This window comes from Ostrinia nubilalis, chromosome 8 (genome assembly GCF_963855985.1).
Source record: "Ostrinia nubilalis chromosome 8, ilOstNubi1.1, whole genome shotgun sequence".
In the NCBI taxonomy this organism is placed as follows: Eukaryota; Metazoa; Arthropoda; class Insecta; order Lepidoptera; family Crambidae; genus Ostrinia; species Ostrinia nubilalis.
In genome coordinates this window covers 485625-504208 of record NC_087095.1, presented here as the reverse complement: position 1 = coordinate 504208, position 18584 = coordinate 485625, and the positions used below count along the sequence as shown (strand labels likewise).

The 18584-nt window shown below is 37.4% G+C and overlaps 1 protein-coding gene across 1 annotated transcript; it reads left to right on the top strand.

Moving 5' to 3' along the window:
* Positions 1-13996: 13996 nt before the first annotated feature.
* LOC135074061 (uncharacterized) lies at positions 13997-18353 on the top strand. Its single transcript, XM_063968365.1, has 5 exons — positions 13997-14107; positions 14275-14336; positions 14666-14783; positions 17565-17638; positions 18091-18353. The coding sequence occupies exons 1-5, from the start codon at positions 14035-14037 to the stop codon at positions 18259-18261; spliced, it is 498 nt and encodes a 165-aa protein (XP_063824435.1). The 5' UTR covers positions 13997-14034; the 3' UTR covers positions 18262-18353.
* Positions 18354-18584: the final 231 nt, after the last annotated feature.

The following is an 18584-nucleotide window of genomic DNA, read 5'->3' as shown; positions in this document are numbered from 1 at the left end:
ATATTTGCGTCGGTACAGGCGACAGTTTGTCACATTTGCATATAGATGTTTGCGCCGTTTTGAGAGGTGCCGTGACAACGGATCCATCCCTGATTGTAGCAGGTAATGAGATGTAAATGCATTTCGACGGTTTATGTCGCGTAATCCACGTTTGATTGACTCCTGAATGCTGTCATTTGGTAAAATAAAGATTGGATTTTTTAAAATATTTATAGGGTAGGTGACACACTGAAATGAATGAAAACTTTCAATCAGGTGTGCTCTTTCAATATGGTACCAATACCACTTCATTCATTGATTCCAAAACCTAAAAGTCGAATACACCCTCTTAACGTGAAATTAAAAAACAAAGACAAAGAAAAAATGTTAACTTAATATTATTTCGGAGAGTTTTTTTAATTTTTGTGAAATTCAATATTTATAATGTAGATTACAAAAAAAAAACAGGCAAAAGCTTATTGTAATTTCTGGAACCATAAGTACCAATACCCGTAAGATATATTTGTATGAAATATGTCACAAGGACCATAATAACATTATGCTGAAAAAACTGTATTAGTAGGACTGAAAAAGGAAAGGAGGTGCCGACCCAGGGCCGCACTCAGGTGGAAACAATAAAAAACGATGGCGTTTTATGACGACGTTTTACAACCGGAAAAAATCGTACAATGAGAGGATTTAAAGAGTCACGGTTAATGTTTCTCATATTTTAGTATAATGCTCTTATACCACGTTTTGCAATCTTTTTTCCTAAATGAAAAAAAATCTAATACTTAATTAAAATTATGTTTTAATTCTATTTTGGGGTCAGAGGTGAAAATATTGAATTAATTTTAATAAAGGGTTTTTTGATGTCGTGCCCTGCGTGCCTAAACAACTGCACGCAGGAAGATTAATGAAGGCTGCTGACAACGCCATTCTTGCGGCGGAGTTTAGGGCTGACACTGTGTAGATTTGTTGTCGATACGACAAGAAGAAGAAGGTTTTTTTAGGGTTGAATTAACTTTAATAAGGGGAATTTGCACTAACTTATAAACAATATTGATCAAGATGAAGATTTGTTAGAAAGTATCATAGTGTATAGCCTTATATGATGGACAGCATGAATGGTCGACTTTTTGGACCGAATCCACTCCTGGCCACATCAAAGCTCCCGCTAAAAAGGCGGTAATACGCAGCGCACGTCCTCGCGCACTTTGCGCACGCGGTAAATACGGACTATGGCCGTTACGCGCACTTTACTAATCATGCCCATTGCCCATTGAAGTCCCAAGAAAGTGCGGGTATAGTGGACACCTCCATGAGCACAGAATTCTTCAAGTAGTGTTTTCCTACTACTTATAGGTACAGGGAAAAAATCATTAAAGTACTTTTTTTTTTGCAAAATTGCTAATTAAAGAACTACATAAGTACCTAATGTGACTTTCTGCTTAATGTGCTATCATCTGTCCATAACTTATTATTTGATGAATTGCAAGATACACTTGGCAAATTATACCAAATTCTTAATTTAAGTGAAAGAACATGAGTAGACATTTTTCTGGTTGTTGGTAAGATTGGTTTTGTCACTTAGATAAAAATAACAAAATGAATCTAAATAAATGTTAAAATTTTTAGTAGTAGATGTACCCACTTTAACCTAACTTCCCCTAAGCAAATCACCGATGATATTATAAGCAAAGTAGTAAGCAAATCACGATGTGAAAAAATCTCCTGCGAGAGCCCATACAGCAGGACTATTTAGCGGATCAGCTAAGTATTTATTGTTATGCTTCATATTCATTCGGGGCAATAACTAAGGCTTATGAACATTTGCAATAAGCCTTTCTCTTTCAAGAAATTCGTTTAAGTAAGTAGTAAAAACAATTTACCAAAATACACTGGACCGCAAAGAAAAAGGGTCGGTTAGAAAATCTTCATCATCTTCAAAAGATTTCTAACTTTATGTACTGAAAAACAAAGATTAATAAAGTAGTTTTAAAATTTAAAGTTTTACTAGTATGTTTGTATATTTTTGTTTCATAAAGATACGTCAGGTACTTTTGAAGATAAAGAAGATTTTCTAACCGACACTTTTTTTTGCCTTCTGTGCTTCACATGATTTTACCACCTACATATTGTTCGTATCCTAGGTAATATTATGCTTTAGTAAGTGAAGTAAGTTTTATCTTCAGTTTGAAATTTCCCTTTTCATCGACAAAACAAAACAGGCCCTTTTTGTGAAACAAGACAAAATGCCGGCAATTTTAGTCCCAAATTAAGGCGAGCGTAAACATGACGTCACACGTACCTGTGCTCCGTGAAAATTAGCCAAACGACACGATTAAGGGCTAAGGGCCCTCCAGGAGGGCCGACAGAGGGAATTAAGTAATCGTATGCAGGAGGGCGCAGATTGGCACGAGCTCACTTGAGGTCGCGGAGGGTTTTTAACGGCTACTTACTTTGCTTGCTTTCTTTTCTTAAGAGATGCGTTCTTTTTGGGTGGATGCAAGTTGTTGTGAAGTTAATAGTAGGGATAAGTTTAAATCATAAAATATTGGCAACTTTGAAGGTTTTCATTAAAAATAGTGTCCAATCAAATCTAAGTAAGGTTATGTAGAGTCACATGTAAGCTTTTTCACAAATTCAACCGTGTTGTTGCAAATAAAAGTTTACATAAGTAATTGTACACTGTACAGGTCAGAATTTCGCCATTGCATCGAGAAAATGCTTATTTTGTTACGTGATTTACGTCGATCTCTTTATGCATGGAATCCATCAATTACCCAGTTCATATGTGAGATATAATTTGCCTTTGATTAACGTCAATGTGTACTAGGTCCGCATCGTAGCCACCAAGGCGTGCCTAACCCGATGCAAACGACAGATGAAGTGGCGCCGTCAAAATGTGCAGCGACGTCGTAGCGAGCGTGCGACATCGCGCAATGCAACGCGACCTGTCGCCAACACAAATTGTAGCGTGCGAAAGTTATAGACAGGGCTGGATGAAGCATCTATTTAGTCTGGATAACTTATACCTAAGTAATCAAGCAAGGTCACTTCTCTCAACTTTCTATTCTAGATACACAAAAGATCTAATTTCATATTGCAGATTAAGCCCTCGAAAGCTGGCTATAAAACAAGGATCACCAATTATTTTTTTTAATACTTTGTCCATAAGACACGAGTATGTTGGCTGGGTGTGGGAGTAAGGGCTGGTGTGGTGGCGGTTGAGGTTGACGATGCTTTTTTACTTTGAACTGTTCCACTTATCGAAAATGGCTACGATCAGTTAATTGCAAACAGGGACTTTGACCTTCACTGGTTGGGTTTTTATAGGCGGTCGAGCTGTAGATCCTGGATACACTGAGTTGCAGTGTTGGGAACGAGAGGTGGGAATAGTCCTGTAATCAGTATTGAAAAGCTCGCTGCAAATAAAGCTTCACCATCACACCACGAGCAGTTCTAATAGAATCTAAGTCTGTGTGCATGATTAGACAAACGTCGCTCGTTGACCAGCGAGCAGTGAGCTGCGAGGCCTGCGCGCGACCGCGGCGACCAGCGGTGCACACTGCGCACTGACCATCACTCACACGGAATGTTTTAGGAATAGCCGTCAGATTCAGGGAGATAGCACTGAAAAATGTTTGAATCGTTTTGACTACTTTTCAATAAAAAAAATTGTTGAAACAACTTTTAATATTTAGATCGGTCAGATCATAAACGCACTATTTGCAATCTTCATTTCAAAACGTACGGAAAATGGACGACTGTCAGTAAATGTTCACAGTATCATTTTGGTTTAGGGAAATGACATATAAATAGGGGACATGTATGTTTAACTGTCTAACATTCTTTCGGTAAATAGAACACATCTTCACACGTCAAAATATCACAGTCACCGTCACCGACACAAGTCAGCAACCGTCACCCCACACAATCAATTAGGCCCTACACTCACTGGTTCGGAAACGTTCTTCGGATTTATCGAAAGCCACTCTTCCTGCACCTCCTCTCGCCCTTACTATCCTATCAATAAAGTCTAGAATGCCAAAAATAAGTGTAATTAGGGGAAATGAGCATAAATGCACTGTCATTGTCACTTAGAGAATGCGTTCGACGCCGTGTCCAAAGTTATGGAGGGGGCAGAAATGATTTTTATGCTCCGTGACTTTGTTAGGGATATCCCTGGGAGGGACGCGCCAATTCCGATATGGGAGATATGTGTAAGCCATTTAGTTAGATTTTGGGAGCGTGGCATATATGAATGAATTAAATAATGTGACAAAAAAGTGAAAAAATCACGTAAGACATGAAACAAATTGAGTTCAATTCTATAAGTTTTTACATGATAAGTTAACTCTGCATAAGAATTGGTAAATGGGACAGAAAGGTATAGGTATTTTTAAAGTTCATTGAAATTCTTCAAATCAGTAGATTCAACTATGTAATGGATTAATGAATCGCAACATAGAGGCCTACGTCTGAAGTAAGTTTGCTTTTGCTATTTATGACAGATTCATTATGGTGATAATTTTTAGTGTTGTATCAAATAAATATTTTCCCTGACATCGATCTCGTTTTTTTTGTTTACGGCATGTAACTACATAATTGATACTGCAATGAGTGTTCAGAGAACCTGTACTAAGAGAGGCGCAATAACTAAAACGCGCCGCTGTCGCGTCGTCGTCGGTCGCGCACGCGGGCGCATGAATACAAACTGCGAATTACGACTATCGCGGTCCGCTGACAGAAGCGCTGTGGAGTAGCTTCTATGGTCTAAACAAAAAATGTAGATTATCAAATCAAATAGTTTATTCAATACATATGCCTTTTCCAGGGCACAAATATGTATAGCTTGCCCTACCACCACTTCGGGACAACATATGGGTTGGTTCTGAGAAGAAGTGGTGGAAGAAACTCACATCTTACAAGATGTATGCTCAATACATGAAAGCTCTCTAGAGTTCTGGGGCTCTGGGGCGGGCTTTGCAGTGAAAATGGGCAGTTGACACTTACTGCTATCAATAATGTCCACCAATAACTACAAAGACATTCTCCTACCTTTAGAATTCTATTCATCAAATGAAGATCTAGATTTTATTACGCGACCAAGCAACAGATTCTGGCTACGCAAGAGTCGCAGTATGTCTAAATAGCTGTTACTAGATGTTTTTTATGTTCACGGATGCTTAATTTTTTAATCATAATCATTAATTTGCAATTAAACATTTTTTTTTATAATTCTTAAAAAAAATTGTCACAGCCCACTCCACGCCACTAATCCGATCGCAAGTTTAATACAGCACACGAGCCATATCGCGACGGGATAGCCTAAACACCTCGAGGGGCAGAGCTGCCAGATATTTGCGCCTTTTGATTTATACCTACGCGTGATTCGCTCTAATGCACCTCGTATGAATGGGATCGGAGCAATTCGCATTCTCATCGAACGCTCGATGGGTGAGCTCGAATTGGAAGAATAAATTGTTCAACACAATCGGGGTGATGAATATTTTCAATGTTGTTACGCATGTTTATGGTTGACTCTAGGTACGTTACTCGTATTCGGGACGTGGAATATTGTGAAAAAATATCAGCTTGAAGGTGAAAGTGTTTATAAAATGTGGGTGCGAATCTCTAAACCAATAACTCACCTCACTTAAAACCAGGTGCGATTGCGGTCAAATACCTGCCTTGTCTAGCATAAAAAAAACTCTTTATTTCTAACTTTGATTTGATAAAAAAAATATTGTTTCTTTTTTAAAACCCACAACACTCAAAATAAGTTTTAAATCTACATTAACCCGAACCGCGTCCATTTTTGTTTGCATCAAAATTCTATTGAAATAAACTGTCGTCATGTTTGCGAAGCATTCGATATAAGGTGATGGCCCACAATTTATACAAATCAGCTTACCCGCGCGCGGGGCACGTAAAAAGTATACAGATACTTTTATTGCCGCCTTTAAGGTGGATGAATATAAAGCGGATTTATCTGGATTATGTGGGAATGGTCCACAACACTAAATAAGTCGGAGCAGAAGGACCATTCGCTCAGTTAGATACTTGTATAGAGTCACATGATGCTATGATAGGGACTTATTTGTCAAAAAAAAAAATGTAATGTAAAGCCACACAACAGTGCACCTTGCTGTGTACTACACGTTGTAGGTGAAAATAAATTCTAAGGGTACAGCGACATAAACAGGGTTTGAGGTAGTTTATGTTCACCTTACGATCTTGCCTTAGTAGGTAGAGTCGACAGTTGTAAGAATGGACTTACTGTACTAAAGTGTACTATGCTTTGGGGGAGGCGATACACAGCCTTAATCTCAGAGCCGAGATTGGATTGGTTCTTACAAACTGCGTGTGAGTAAATAACCAGATTGGTTATTTAAAAACGGCGGTGGATCAACTCAATGGATACCTTGAAAGAGAAGGCACGTTTTGCCGAATAATAAAGTGTGTGCCTTACGAACACCCTTGAGAGATTTAGAAAATACGCAGCTCAATTTCGAACCTGGCTGATTACTTACTTTACTTTGTTTTAGAGTATGAGATAACCCTAATACCGCCGTAAGTAGTCGAGCCACATGAAAATGGTAAAAGAAAAAAGAAAAAGAAGCCTCGCTTAGCAAGACTACCTAAATTGTGCCTTGTATGAACAATTTGGTGTGTTTTTACAAACCAAATTGTTGTTGTATCCAAAAACTGTTTTATTGATCACCGAGATGCCCTGCCCTGAGTCGAATAACCTGCAAACATGCGTATGTCGTTAACCCTTCACCCTTTCACCTTCAAACAAAGTGCACTTTAGACCACAATAAAACATACAATATCAATAAGGCAGCGTTCACATTTGAATCGCACGATAAAGTACAACATGAATGCCTAATATGGGCTTTAATGCGCCATTAAGGCACGCTCACACCGCCGCGTGTCGCCGCCGTATTTACGACGAATAATTTGAGAGATACGTGCTTTTATTGACTGTTATCATTTTGTATTTCTTCCTGTTGGCGCTTTGGTAGCGCGGAGAGTACTGAACATACCTTATATGCGATTCTGTTTCCTGCATTTAAAATTGGATACCTAATAAAAAGTACATTTTCAACCCGAAAATAAATTATATTGCGTGTCTACATGGCCTGAGTCTGACTACGTGACGCATGGTCAACTATGAAACAGTGATTTCGTAAATTAGGTAGGTGCAATTAAAGAATTTGATTGGTTTTCAAACTTGTGACACAAAATAGAAACTGGACGTTCGTATTGTAATGATAAGTTACTTAGTTAATTTTGATACAGTGTGGCGATAGATGATAGAGGTGATGTTCAGAACAATTTATTATATTATTAATTTCCTCATATTTGTAGCATTATAGGTAGGACTCCTCGACTCATAAGTATTTACGTCCAAGCGTCGCGCTGTGTGACCCATAACGCCGGCTTTAGACCATTCAATTCGTGTGGATTTGCTTATTTCATTTTACATCCCTATTTACGATATTGGCTTCGATATTTAGGGGTCGTAAGAAAACTTTAGGATTTGAATATCCAGTAAAGCGCGAGTTGAGTGTTTGCGGTAAACAGGTACAAAGACACAGAAATCTACCATTTCAGCAGCAATCAAAAGGAACAACCAGTTTGATGCTTCCTAGCAAGAAATCAAAGTAAATTCTTACTTATTTCTCCTTAAAAACAATCGAATTGACATATCACCTGCAATAAGTACACCCTGCAAGGAGCCTGCAATTGGTTAGCCTTCGGATCACAATTCTTGGAGTTGCAACTAGGTCTAGGAACTGCGAGTCAAACGAGCGAGCTTCCTAGACCCTAGCTAATCACTAGAGCACGGCACTTACCTTTATATGAGCAACAAAACAAGAACATAATAAAGAAAAGAAACATCAAAAGCTTCACAAAGTTAACTGCGCATCGCGCATTAGTATAAGATCCCGCTATACAACGACCTTCACCGAGATGCTTATTTGATGAAACATATTTTATATTCAATTTAACATGTCAATAATTATATTGCTTAAGGGTTGCCTAATAAATTTCAGTCCAGGATATGATTAATTAATCATTAAAAAAAGTTTTATTTTTAAATATTTCATCGGTTTGATTATTAAACAAACTCCATCCATACCAATCGAAAGTATGAAGCCCATAGAATATGCAAACGTTAGGTTGCCTATTCTTTTCCAGTCATAACTCTCGGGTTGCCAGGTATAAACAGGTAAATTGATAGAGCATTTTGCATCGGTCTGATAATTTAATCAAATATAAATGAAAATAAAGATTATTTCATTATGAACACGGTGGTATAGGGTTGCCTGCGAAAAATCAGTCCTGAATGACGGTTGTCGAATTTTGTAAAGTGAAATTAAAACTGAAAGGTGACATTTTTCGAGTAGTTGGCAACATTTGGGAAAGACGAGTTGTATGAGGCGTTTGTGTGTCTTGTCAAGAGGTGTCGCTTGGGTGAAGAAATTTCTCCAGTGTTGCCATGCTTTCGGAGATTTGGTCCAAAAATGTCGAAAGTGGAAATAACGACTTCCGGTCAAAAATTTGGATGACGCCTCCTGCAAAAGTGTCGTACAAATGACATTTGACCATTTTCATCTCGATCACCTGGCAACACAAGTGTTGAAGAAAAATAAAAAAGGTGTCGAAAAAAAATACTTTTCCCCATAGCTGCTTGCATAATATTTACCCTCCCGACGTTTCGGCTCGGTTGCACGAGTCATGGTCGCGGGCAGACTGAAGAGATGCGGCGTCGTCTGCTCCGGCGCGATGAGTTTTCTTCACCCACCCGCATTTGCACAATATTTTCGTCAGTGGTACAGTCAGTCCGACAAACTACACTAACAGTGTCCGGGTTTCTCTGAGACGGCCTAGAATTATTATTTACCGTTAAAATAGATATTGTTGCAATAAATCCCGTGAAGTGATAATTTTATAGTAAAAAATGCAACATAATAGTTTAAAATATTATAATCGAGATAAAAATAGTCAAATGTCATTAGTTTGACCTATTTGCAGGAGGTCATCCAAATTTTGGACCAAAAGTCGTTATTTCCATTTTTTACATGTTTTGACCAAATCTTTCAAAGTATGGCAACACTGGAAAATGTTGTTTTTCCAAACGATACTCCTTAGCAAACTACGTAATCGCTCTATACAACTCGAGTTTCCCAAATGTTGCCAACTGCCCAAAAAATGCATTTGAAAAATCAGAAATCTGAAACTTTTTACAAAATGACCGCTCACTCGGTCGCCATCTTGATTTTCTGAATTTTCGGATTTTTCCCATAATCTGGGTCGTATAACCGACCAAACCCCATTTTTGGATTTTTTCTGCCATATCTCCTTCTGTCCGTCCTTAACTTTAAAGACACCCATGTCGAAAAAAAAAATACTTTTCCCCGTATCTGCCAGTGTTGCCAGGTGATCGAGATGAAAATGATCAAATGTCATTTGTACGACTCTTTTGCAGGAGGCGTCATCCAAATTTTTGACCGGAAGTCGTTATTTCCACTTACGACATTTTTGGACCAAATCTCCGAAAGCATGGCAACACTGGAGAAATTTCTTCACCCAAGCGACACCTCTTGACAAGACACACAAACGCCTCATACAACTCGTCTTTCCCAAATGTTGCCAACTACTCGAAAAATGTCACCTTTCAGTTTTAATTTCACTTTACAAAATTCGACAACCGTCATTCAGGACTGATTTTTCGCAGGCAACCCTATACCACCGTGTTCATAATGAAATAATCTTTATTTTCATTTATATTTGATTAAATTATCAGACCGATGCAAAATGCTCTATCAATTTACCTGTTTATACCTGGCAACCCGAGAGTTATGACTGGAAAAGAATAGGCAACCTAACGTTTGCATATTCTATGGGCTTCATACTTTCGATTGGTATGGAGTTTGTTTAATAATCAAACCGATGAAATATTTAAAAATAAAACTTTTTTTAATGATTAATTAATCATTTCCTGGACTGAAATTTATTAGGCAACCCTTAAGCAATATAATTATTGACATGTTAAATTGAATATAAAATATGTTTCATCAAATAAGCATCTCGGTGAAGGTCGTTGTATAGCGGGATCTTAGACTACATCGATGCCAAATCCATCACCCGGACATAAGCCTCGTTTACACTCTCCCGGCACTTTTACAAGCGGCTCCGCGCCTTAATATTCAATTACCCCTAATTGCCGACTAGATGAGGAGTGATATCTGCGACAGATTAACGGCACACATAATTCATTACAGTAATGGACGCGGTTATGGCCGACAGTAACTTTTTTACAGTGCGGCTGAGTGTGCAGCCGCCTTAATGCCGGAGATGAGGCGTTCGTTTGTTTTATCTACATAGTAATCTGTGTTTTAGAGTGGTTTGACTATTGGATTGCATAAGTATAATGAATGCCGATGAGTAGATATAACTGCCTACTAGATAGAAGACACTGTCGATCTTTTGGCAATCAACAATAAATCAAGCCTTACCTCAAATCAAAGCAATCTTATTTGTGACAAAATCCCTAATTAATGGTCTCTCTTTAACTTACTAATTAGCTCTTCTCTCTGATTAAATTTTCAAATTAGCAAAAAATGTACCATCCTAGACTGCATGAATGCATCCCACTTAACATCAGGTGCGATTGTGATCAAATAACTGCCTTATTATGCATTAAAAAAAAACAAATTTAAATGTACCAAGTTATTTATAGGTACGAGGAACACTATCACAATATTGGCAAAGACAATATACGGCATTTGTATGGCAAGTCGATTATCGGTGGAATCCTGGGCGCAACACAATGCTAACTCGATCGCGCTAACTCCGCGCGTCCGAGATAATGCCGTTAGCCTGCGTCTTGCAGCCCTGATTGTGCGCAGGGCTGCCACCAACCGGTGACAACCATTTTCATATTTCATTTTTCAAGCTAAGACCCTTATTCACGAATAACGACGCTCAAATTCAGTTCGAACTTAAGCTGCATGAGGTCATTGAAGTGAATGAGACCACTGTGATAGGACTAATTTTGTAATAGGGTTTCTGATTTCTCGACCTATTTTTTTTCTCGAGTTTCGAGAATTCTCGAGGCCAAAGTCTCGAGTTTTCTCGGGTCTCGAGTCTTTTAATGAAAACTGCTGAAATCGGTTGAAATTTAATAAAAACAGGTTTTTTTTAATATAATATACCTACTTTTATGCACAACAATGAATATTAGAATTTAGTACCATTTATTTTTGGTAAGGAAATAAACAAAAAATAAAATCTTCTTTCATAATTAATATTTACTAATAATCATAACAAAAGTCATAAAGTCCCGTGCACTTTAAGGATAAATAACTTGTTTTCTAAAGAACACAAGTCCAAATAGCAAAATTACGATAAATAAATAAATAAATTTTCAATTTTTTTTTAGACTAGTCGATACCACGCTTCCACGCAATCTATGCACATGTCGTGGCAGCTTTTAATTAAGGCTATAATATAAACACGTATTGTTTTCAATGTTTTTTCCAGTTAATTGTGTATGTCTTGTTAGCTGTCTTTAAATAAATAAATAAATAGTTTTCTTTTATGTAATAAATTTTTAAATTTCTTACAGATAACGACTTGAATAATATTTACGAGGAGGCACGAGTACCTAACCTAACGTCTGTTAGGTAAGGTAACTGTCTAGTTAACAAATTTTTCAGTCAGATTAAACATACATAATAAATAAATAGCATACTCGTTGGTGAACATTATTACTTAGTTTCGATTGAGATCATGACTTGCAAATCAAATCAGTCAAAAAAGGAAAGACTAGACCAGTCTAAAAGCAACGTTGACCTATTAAATAATAAAAAACTTACTTTTGTCTCTAAGAAAATCGGCTTTCAAGAATATTAAAGCTTCAAAATCGAAACTCGAGAATTCTCGAGCTCCGGTAATTTTTTTCTCGTCTCGAGTTCGAGAAAGCTCGAGCAGAAACCCTAAATTGTAATAATATTTAGTATTTGAATTTTGGTGGCTACCCGAATGACCTTTGTAATTCAATGTAAAAAATATAAGCAAAAGTAAACGTTTCCTTTACCATTTTTGTCAAACAGGTAACTTGTCCTGAATTTTAGGTAGTTGTGTATTTACGTAAGCAGAAGTGGCAGCCCTGTCAATTTACTAGTGCTGTATACGTGTCGATATCGATACGGCGTAGTTAGCCCGAAGGCGGCTAACTTTGAGGTTGACTCGCCATTAACGCGAGTTTGATAGATTAGCGAGGTACTTTGTAAGGCCATTTGCAACTAACAACGGCCTTTGAATTTCTTAATTCTTTGAAGTAGTAGTGAATGGCAAATTTAAACGCAGACATACCGAAAGGAAATAAATGGATCTTTCGAACATTTTTTTCGTTGAAATGGAAATAAAATTATGAACTGGAAAATCAAATTCAACTAGTTAGTGGAAACATATTTTTTCGTAATGCGGAAACCAAGAAAAACATTACCTAACATAACAAGCATTCTCCTATGTAGATACTTGCCTGAATTAATAATCACCGATTCCTAAACACGCGTAATACCCAATGCCTAATCAGGCAGTAACCGACATAGCTCGCAGAATTGCTAAAATCAAGTGGCAGTGGGCGGGGCACATAGCTCGTAGAGACGATGGCCGTTGGGGCAGGAAAGTTCTCGAGTGGCGACCACGGGCTGGAAAACGTAGCGTGGGCAGGCCTCCTACTAGGTGGACCGACGATCTGGTAAGGGTCGCGGGAAGAGCCTGGATGCGGGCAGCGCAGGACCGTTCATTGTGGAAAACCTTGGGGGAGGCCTTTGTCCAGCAGTGGACGTCATTTGGCTGAAACGAACGAACGAACGAACGAACGAATCAGGCAGACGCATGGCTCGCGCCAACGGCGCGGGCGCGATTAGCAGCGGCTTAGCTCGCGAAGCTAATGAAGATCAGGCTTCGACTCCCACGAGTGACAATAATTATGCATAATGGGGATGTTGCCTGGGTCAAAAAGCAAGAGTTTTAATTAGTCCGTCATTTAACTTATCAAAAAATACTCTACACGTATTTTTCACTTTTTCAAACTAATGAAAATTTAAAGAGATAAAGCGCCCCAAAGTTCATAAGAAGAGGCCCGTGACGTCAACGCTTGCTTAAAAATGCCGCACGTTGTGACGTCGTGCGCAACTTCAACGCACCATAACTATGTAATTATTTGTTAGATTGACAAATAAAAATAATGTGTCCAATATTTTTTTATATTAAACATTACGGTCTAAAAAAATTTTTTTAGGCAACTAGCCTATTATGTTTCTGGCTAGCTTTTGCTTGTGGCTTCGCCGACGTTAAATGTGAATGTGACCTGTCCTTAGATAGTTTGTATAGCGCGATATAAAAGTGGCACATCCGTTTTGGCCATAAGTGTTGAATTTTAGAAAATGATATCTTTGTATTATGCGCGTGACTACGCACACACTCACGTCCCATACATAGTATATAAGGTAATGCACGTCAATAAACGCACGCTTAATTACTCTTCTTAACTCGCAGTCTTATTTACATATTTCATCGTCCCAACGCCCAACATTGCATCTTAGTGCTAACCTACGTTACGAAATAAAAATAGTCTCCAGTTTTTCCGTAATTAAGAAACAGGTACTAGCCACTGAATATCAAAAATGGACTACTTTGATGTAAATAAAGACGCTCATCATACGTAAGAAGTCAGGGCAATTATCATTGCCATAAACATTAAAGGAAATAATTTTAAGCAGTCTAGGTATGTGCTAAGTAACAATTTAACAATATTCTTTACCATATAATTTGTATTGCAACCCCAAATAAAGGTTGCGTCATGAGTCTAAAGCAAACAGGAGCAGAATTTCAGGCAATAAAAACTGCGACCCTATTAACCTTATTATTTTTATTCCCAAACTGTCCGCTTGCGCATATAAATATTGGCTTGATGCTTGAGCGGACAGTGCGAAATTTGCATCTACAGAAGATTGTTTAGTCAGTATGCTGCTCAAATTGGTTATTTTGAATTTTTTGTTATTTTTAACTTCTCTACAATTTTGCGAAAGTGGAAATAGTGAGTGTGATGTTTTGAGATATTAGATATTATTTACGTGCATAGATTAAATTTTAGTTTTAATACCACATATTATTTTAAAACTAATAAATAAGGTTCTTAAAATTTTCCTTGAACTAATTTTTAGATTTACATGGATTAACAAAATGTTTTCTTTTTGTTCGTAGTGCCTGACGATGACTCGGAGACCGATCCACTGTCAATCACCTGCATGAAATGTATTTGCAAGGTATGATTTTTCCTCTATTTTAAATACCTACTCACTGTTACTAGCGTACATTTTTTATCAAACTTGCATTTGTTTAAACTAAGTCTTATGTAGCAACTAGCGGGCCGCCCGCGAATTCGAATTAGGGGGTGGAGTTTCGTAAAATCCTTTCTTAGCGGATGCCTACGTCATTACATCTATCTGCATGCCCAGCCAGATCCGTCCAGATGTTTGGGCTGTGCGTTGATAAATCACTATGTCAGTCAGTCACCTTTGAGTTATTTAGATGGAAAACTGTTCAGTTTTTTTATCCTGCGACAATTTTGGAATAATCTCATGTGTTGCTACAGGTGATGGGCTGCATAAAGGACGAAGGGTGCGTGAACAACGTGTGCGGCGTGATGCACATCACGCAGGGCTACTGGGAGGCGGCCCACGACAAGGAGAGCGACCCAGCTAATCTTGAAGGTATGAGTAGTTCTTACATTTGGACTCTATACAGGGTGTTAGGTAAATGGGTATATGAGCCGACACTAGCCCATGTTAACATATGCATATAAATGGTATGGTGAAGTCAGAAATTTGATATCATCATTTTAATTTTTTAAATGTTCATACAAAATAAAATGTATAAAATCAGATTTGTTTTTTTTATCCACAACGAGGACGAGGAGGAGGCCGATTTGTATGCCGATTGCCGATTTGTTATATTAAATGCAATGATAAGGTAGCAAACGCATTCGAAGGTTACTTCTCAAATGTACCAATCATAACAACAAGCAATCTTAATTCATGTTCATATCAGGCAATGTCTCTTCTCGAGGATTGTGTTGATGTTTGCAATAGCCCATTAAAATTTAGACAAATAGACCCCATAGTTATTATAAAAACTTTCAAAGAACTAAATATAAAAAAGACAGAGGATATATGGGGCATATCAACAGACATAATAAAACCCATCATTCCTCTTATAGCTCCCCATTTAGCTCATATCTTTAATGAATGTATTAACGAAGGTCAGTTCCCTACCCTGATGAAACATAGTAAAATCATACCATTATTTAAAGCAGGAGACAAAAGTGACCCATCCAACTTTAGACCTATATCGATACTACCTGCGCTCAGTAAAATATTTGAAAAAATTATTTTCAATCAACTACTGTCTCATTTTAACTTAAATAAACTGTTTCATGAAAAACAATATGGGTTCACAAAAGGGAAAAGTACGACCGATGCAGGGGTTGCTCTTATCAAACACATTTTCGATGCTTGGCAGGAGAAAAAGGATGCTATTGGTGTATTTTGTGACTTATCGAAGGCGTTTGACTGTGTTGATCATCAAACTCTGTTATTTAAGCTAGAACATTATGGCGTATCAGGCAAGGCCTTAAGCCTATTACACTCTTACCTCTCAGACAGATTACAAAAAGTAAATATTCACGGAACTAACTCTTCGGGCGCCCCCCTAAAAATGGGAGTGCCCCAAGGCTCAATACTGGGACCATTGCTCTTTCTGATTTATATAAATGATCTACCTTTTTATTCAAAGGACCTTTGTGAGATAGTATTATTTGCTGATGACACTTCTTTAATTTTTAAAACTGACAGGCGTCAGGAAATATTTGACGACGTGAATAATGCTCTTTCCAAAGTATTAGACTGGTTTACAACTAATAATTTGCTATTAAACGCAAAAAAAAACCAAATGTTTAAAATTCACTATGCCTAATGTCAAACAAGTTAATACTAATATTACAGTAAATAATGAACGCATTGAACTGATAAACTCTACTGTCTTTCTAGGTATTACCCTAGACTGTAAATTACAATGGGGCCCCCATATTGCTGCCTTGGCGGGAAGACTTAGTTCAGCTGCCTTTGCGGTGAGAAAGATCAGAAACTTGACTGATGTTGAAACAGCAAGGCTTGTATATTTTAGTTATTTTCATAGTATTATGTCTTATGGTCTTTTACTGTGGGGCTCAGCAGCAGACATAGAATCAATTTTCATTTTACAGAAAAGAGCTGTTCGGGCAATATACGGTCTTAAACCACGTGACTCGCTTAGAGAAGTTTTTAAAGAAATCAATATATTGACTGTGGCTTCGCAATACATATTTGATAACATTATGTATGTCCGTAAACATATACATTTATTTACTAAGAAAAGTGACGTCCACTCATTTAACACGAGACATAAGAATAAACTTGCTGTTCCATCATTTAGGTTGCATAAGATAGGTAATTCATTCTTTGGGAAATGTATTACCATATTTAACAAAATACCACACAACCTTGTCGAATTGCCAATAAACAAATTTAAGATACATATAAAAAATACCCTTATGTCCAAAGGGTACTACAAGGTTCGAGACTATATTGATGACAAGGATGCGTGGTCAGTTCAGTCTGCACATATTTGATGTACTTAAATTTGACTATTCATACCGTTAGATAATTCCTGGCAATAAGTGGTGACTGAGTTTGTTCCGGCGTTTCTTCTCAGCACTTGCCATATGTTTGTCTCGAAGCGCTGGTAGGGCCCAAAAAATAAGGAGACATGTAAAGTGCCCCATAAGGGCTACCTTTTTCTTTTTTTATTATTTTCTATTGACGTTCATAAGTGCCACTTGTGGTCTAAACTGAATAAATATTTTTGATTTTTTTGATTTTTTGTATAAAAATTAAAATAAATGATGATACCAATTTTCTGACTTCACCATACCATTTATATGATGTTAACATGGGCTAGTGTCGGCTCATATACCCATTTAACTAACACCCTGTATAATTATGGTGATAAGAGATGAACCTAAACATGATGATATTAGATTAGATTAGCCTTCCCTTAGTGTTTCAAGTAACTGACCTTATTCTCGTTTCCTGGAAGATATTATATTTGCTTTTAGCGATGACTAATGTAACGCTGATATTTTTATTTTGGTGTGGTGTACCGTGTACCTACAATGAAAGATAAACTACTTCTAATTTTTTTAATCTACACATTATATTGATCAAACGCACATTATATTGAGATTCGTAACAGAAAATAAGACAACGAATTGCTCTAGCAAGAGACATCTTATGTTGTTTCTCTCAAAGTGGAAAACTCACAATCAGGGCGTTGGGATAGTCTAGCCACTCACGATAATTTAAGTAGATTGTGTCTGTATCTATTCTACAACCTTTTCGGTGGATTAGCGATGTACAACTTGCGTGTGATTTTACATTTGTATAATTTTGTTACAGCGTTCCAGAAATGCAGTAACAATGTATGGTGCGCGACTCGCACGGTGCAGAGATTTATGAAACGACGTTTGCCGGTAACTTTGCCATTATTGTATTCAATACTCAATACTTTATTTCTTTACTACCCATGTTTACTACATAAGCATTTAGTATTTACGTTCATTTCTTCCTCACTTTTGTAACAACTTTCTAAACAGAACGAATCATAATCATTTATTTATTAAACAGGGGAAATGGGTATTACAGGATGTCACGTATAAAAATATTCTTGGGTACGGCCATGATTCACCATAAAGGTATATACTGCTAAAGCTTTTATCAAACAACAGGAGTGAGCATAGCATGATGACAAGAAGAAAATCAATTCCCTTTGTAAAATCAAAAATCAAAATCAAAAATATTTATTCAGTTTAGACCACAAGTGGCACTTATGAAAATTTATATAGTGGCACTTATATAAATTTTCAAAACGTAACGCCAAGTTCGCTCGCCAGTTTTACTACATATGTAAGGAAACTTTTTCCAGGCCTGCGAAGCAAAACGACCCGACCGCCAGCGCTGCGAGAATGCTCTGGCCCTACACAAGTTCGGTTCGAGCCGCTGCGACCGCAACCTGACCGCCAACACCGAACGCAAGTTCCTCGGCTGCCTGGCCGATAAGGTGTGGAAGTGGCTGGAGGACGACTTGACTGACTAGGACTTCAATATAGCATTGTTGACCTTGGGTGGTACGATTATATTATGGATAAATCGCTTAATTTTCTCTCCTTTCTAAGATCCTGATATTATGAAATGTTTAGTAATGAAATCAGTTTTTATCAGAAATCAGTTAACACTGTATCCAGTTGGATATGAAAGAGTGTCAGCTATGCTGGAGATACTCAACTATTTTTTTACCTGAACTCTATAACAGCAACCCGCATAAGCACCATTTTCTAACAAAATACTTTAAAACAGAATGTCTGTATTAAAAAAACGTCACATTGTTATCACATAGAAAAAGTTGTAACATTCCTTTCA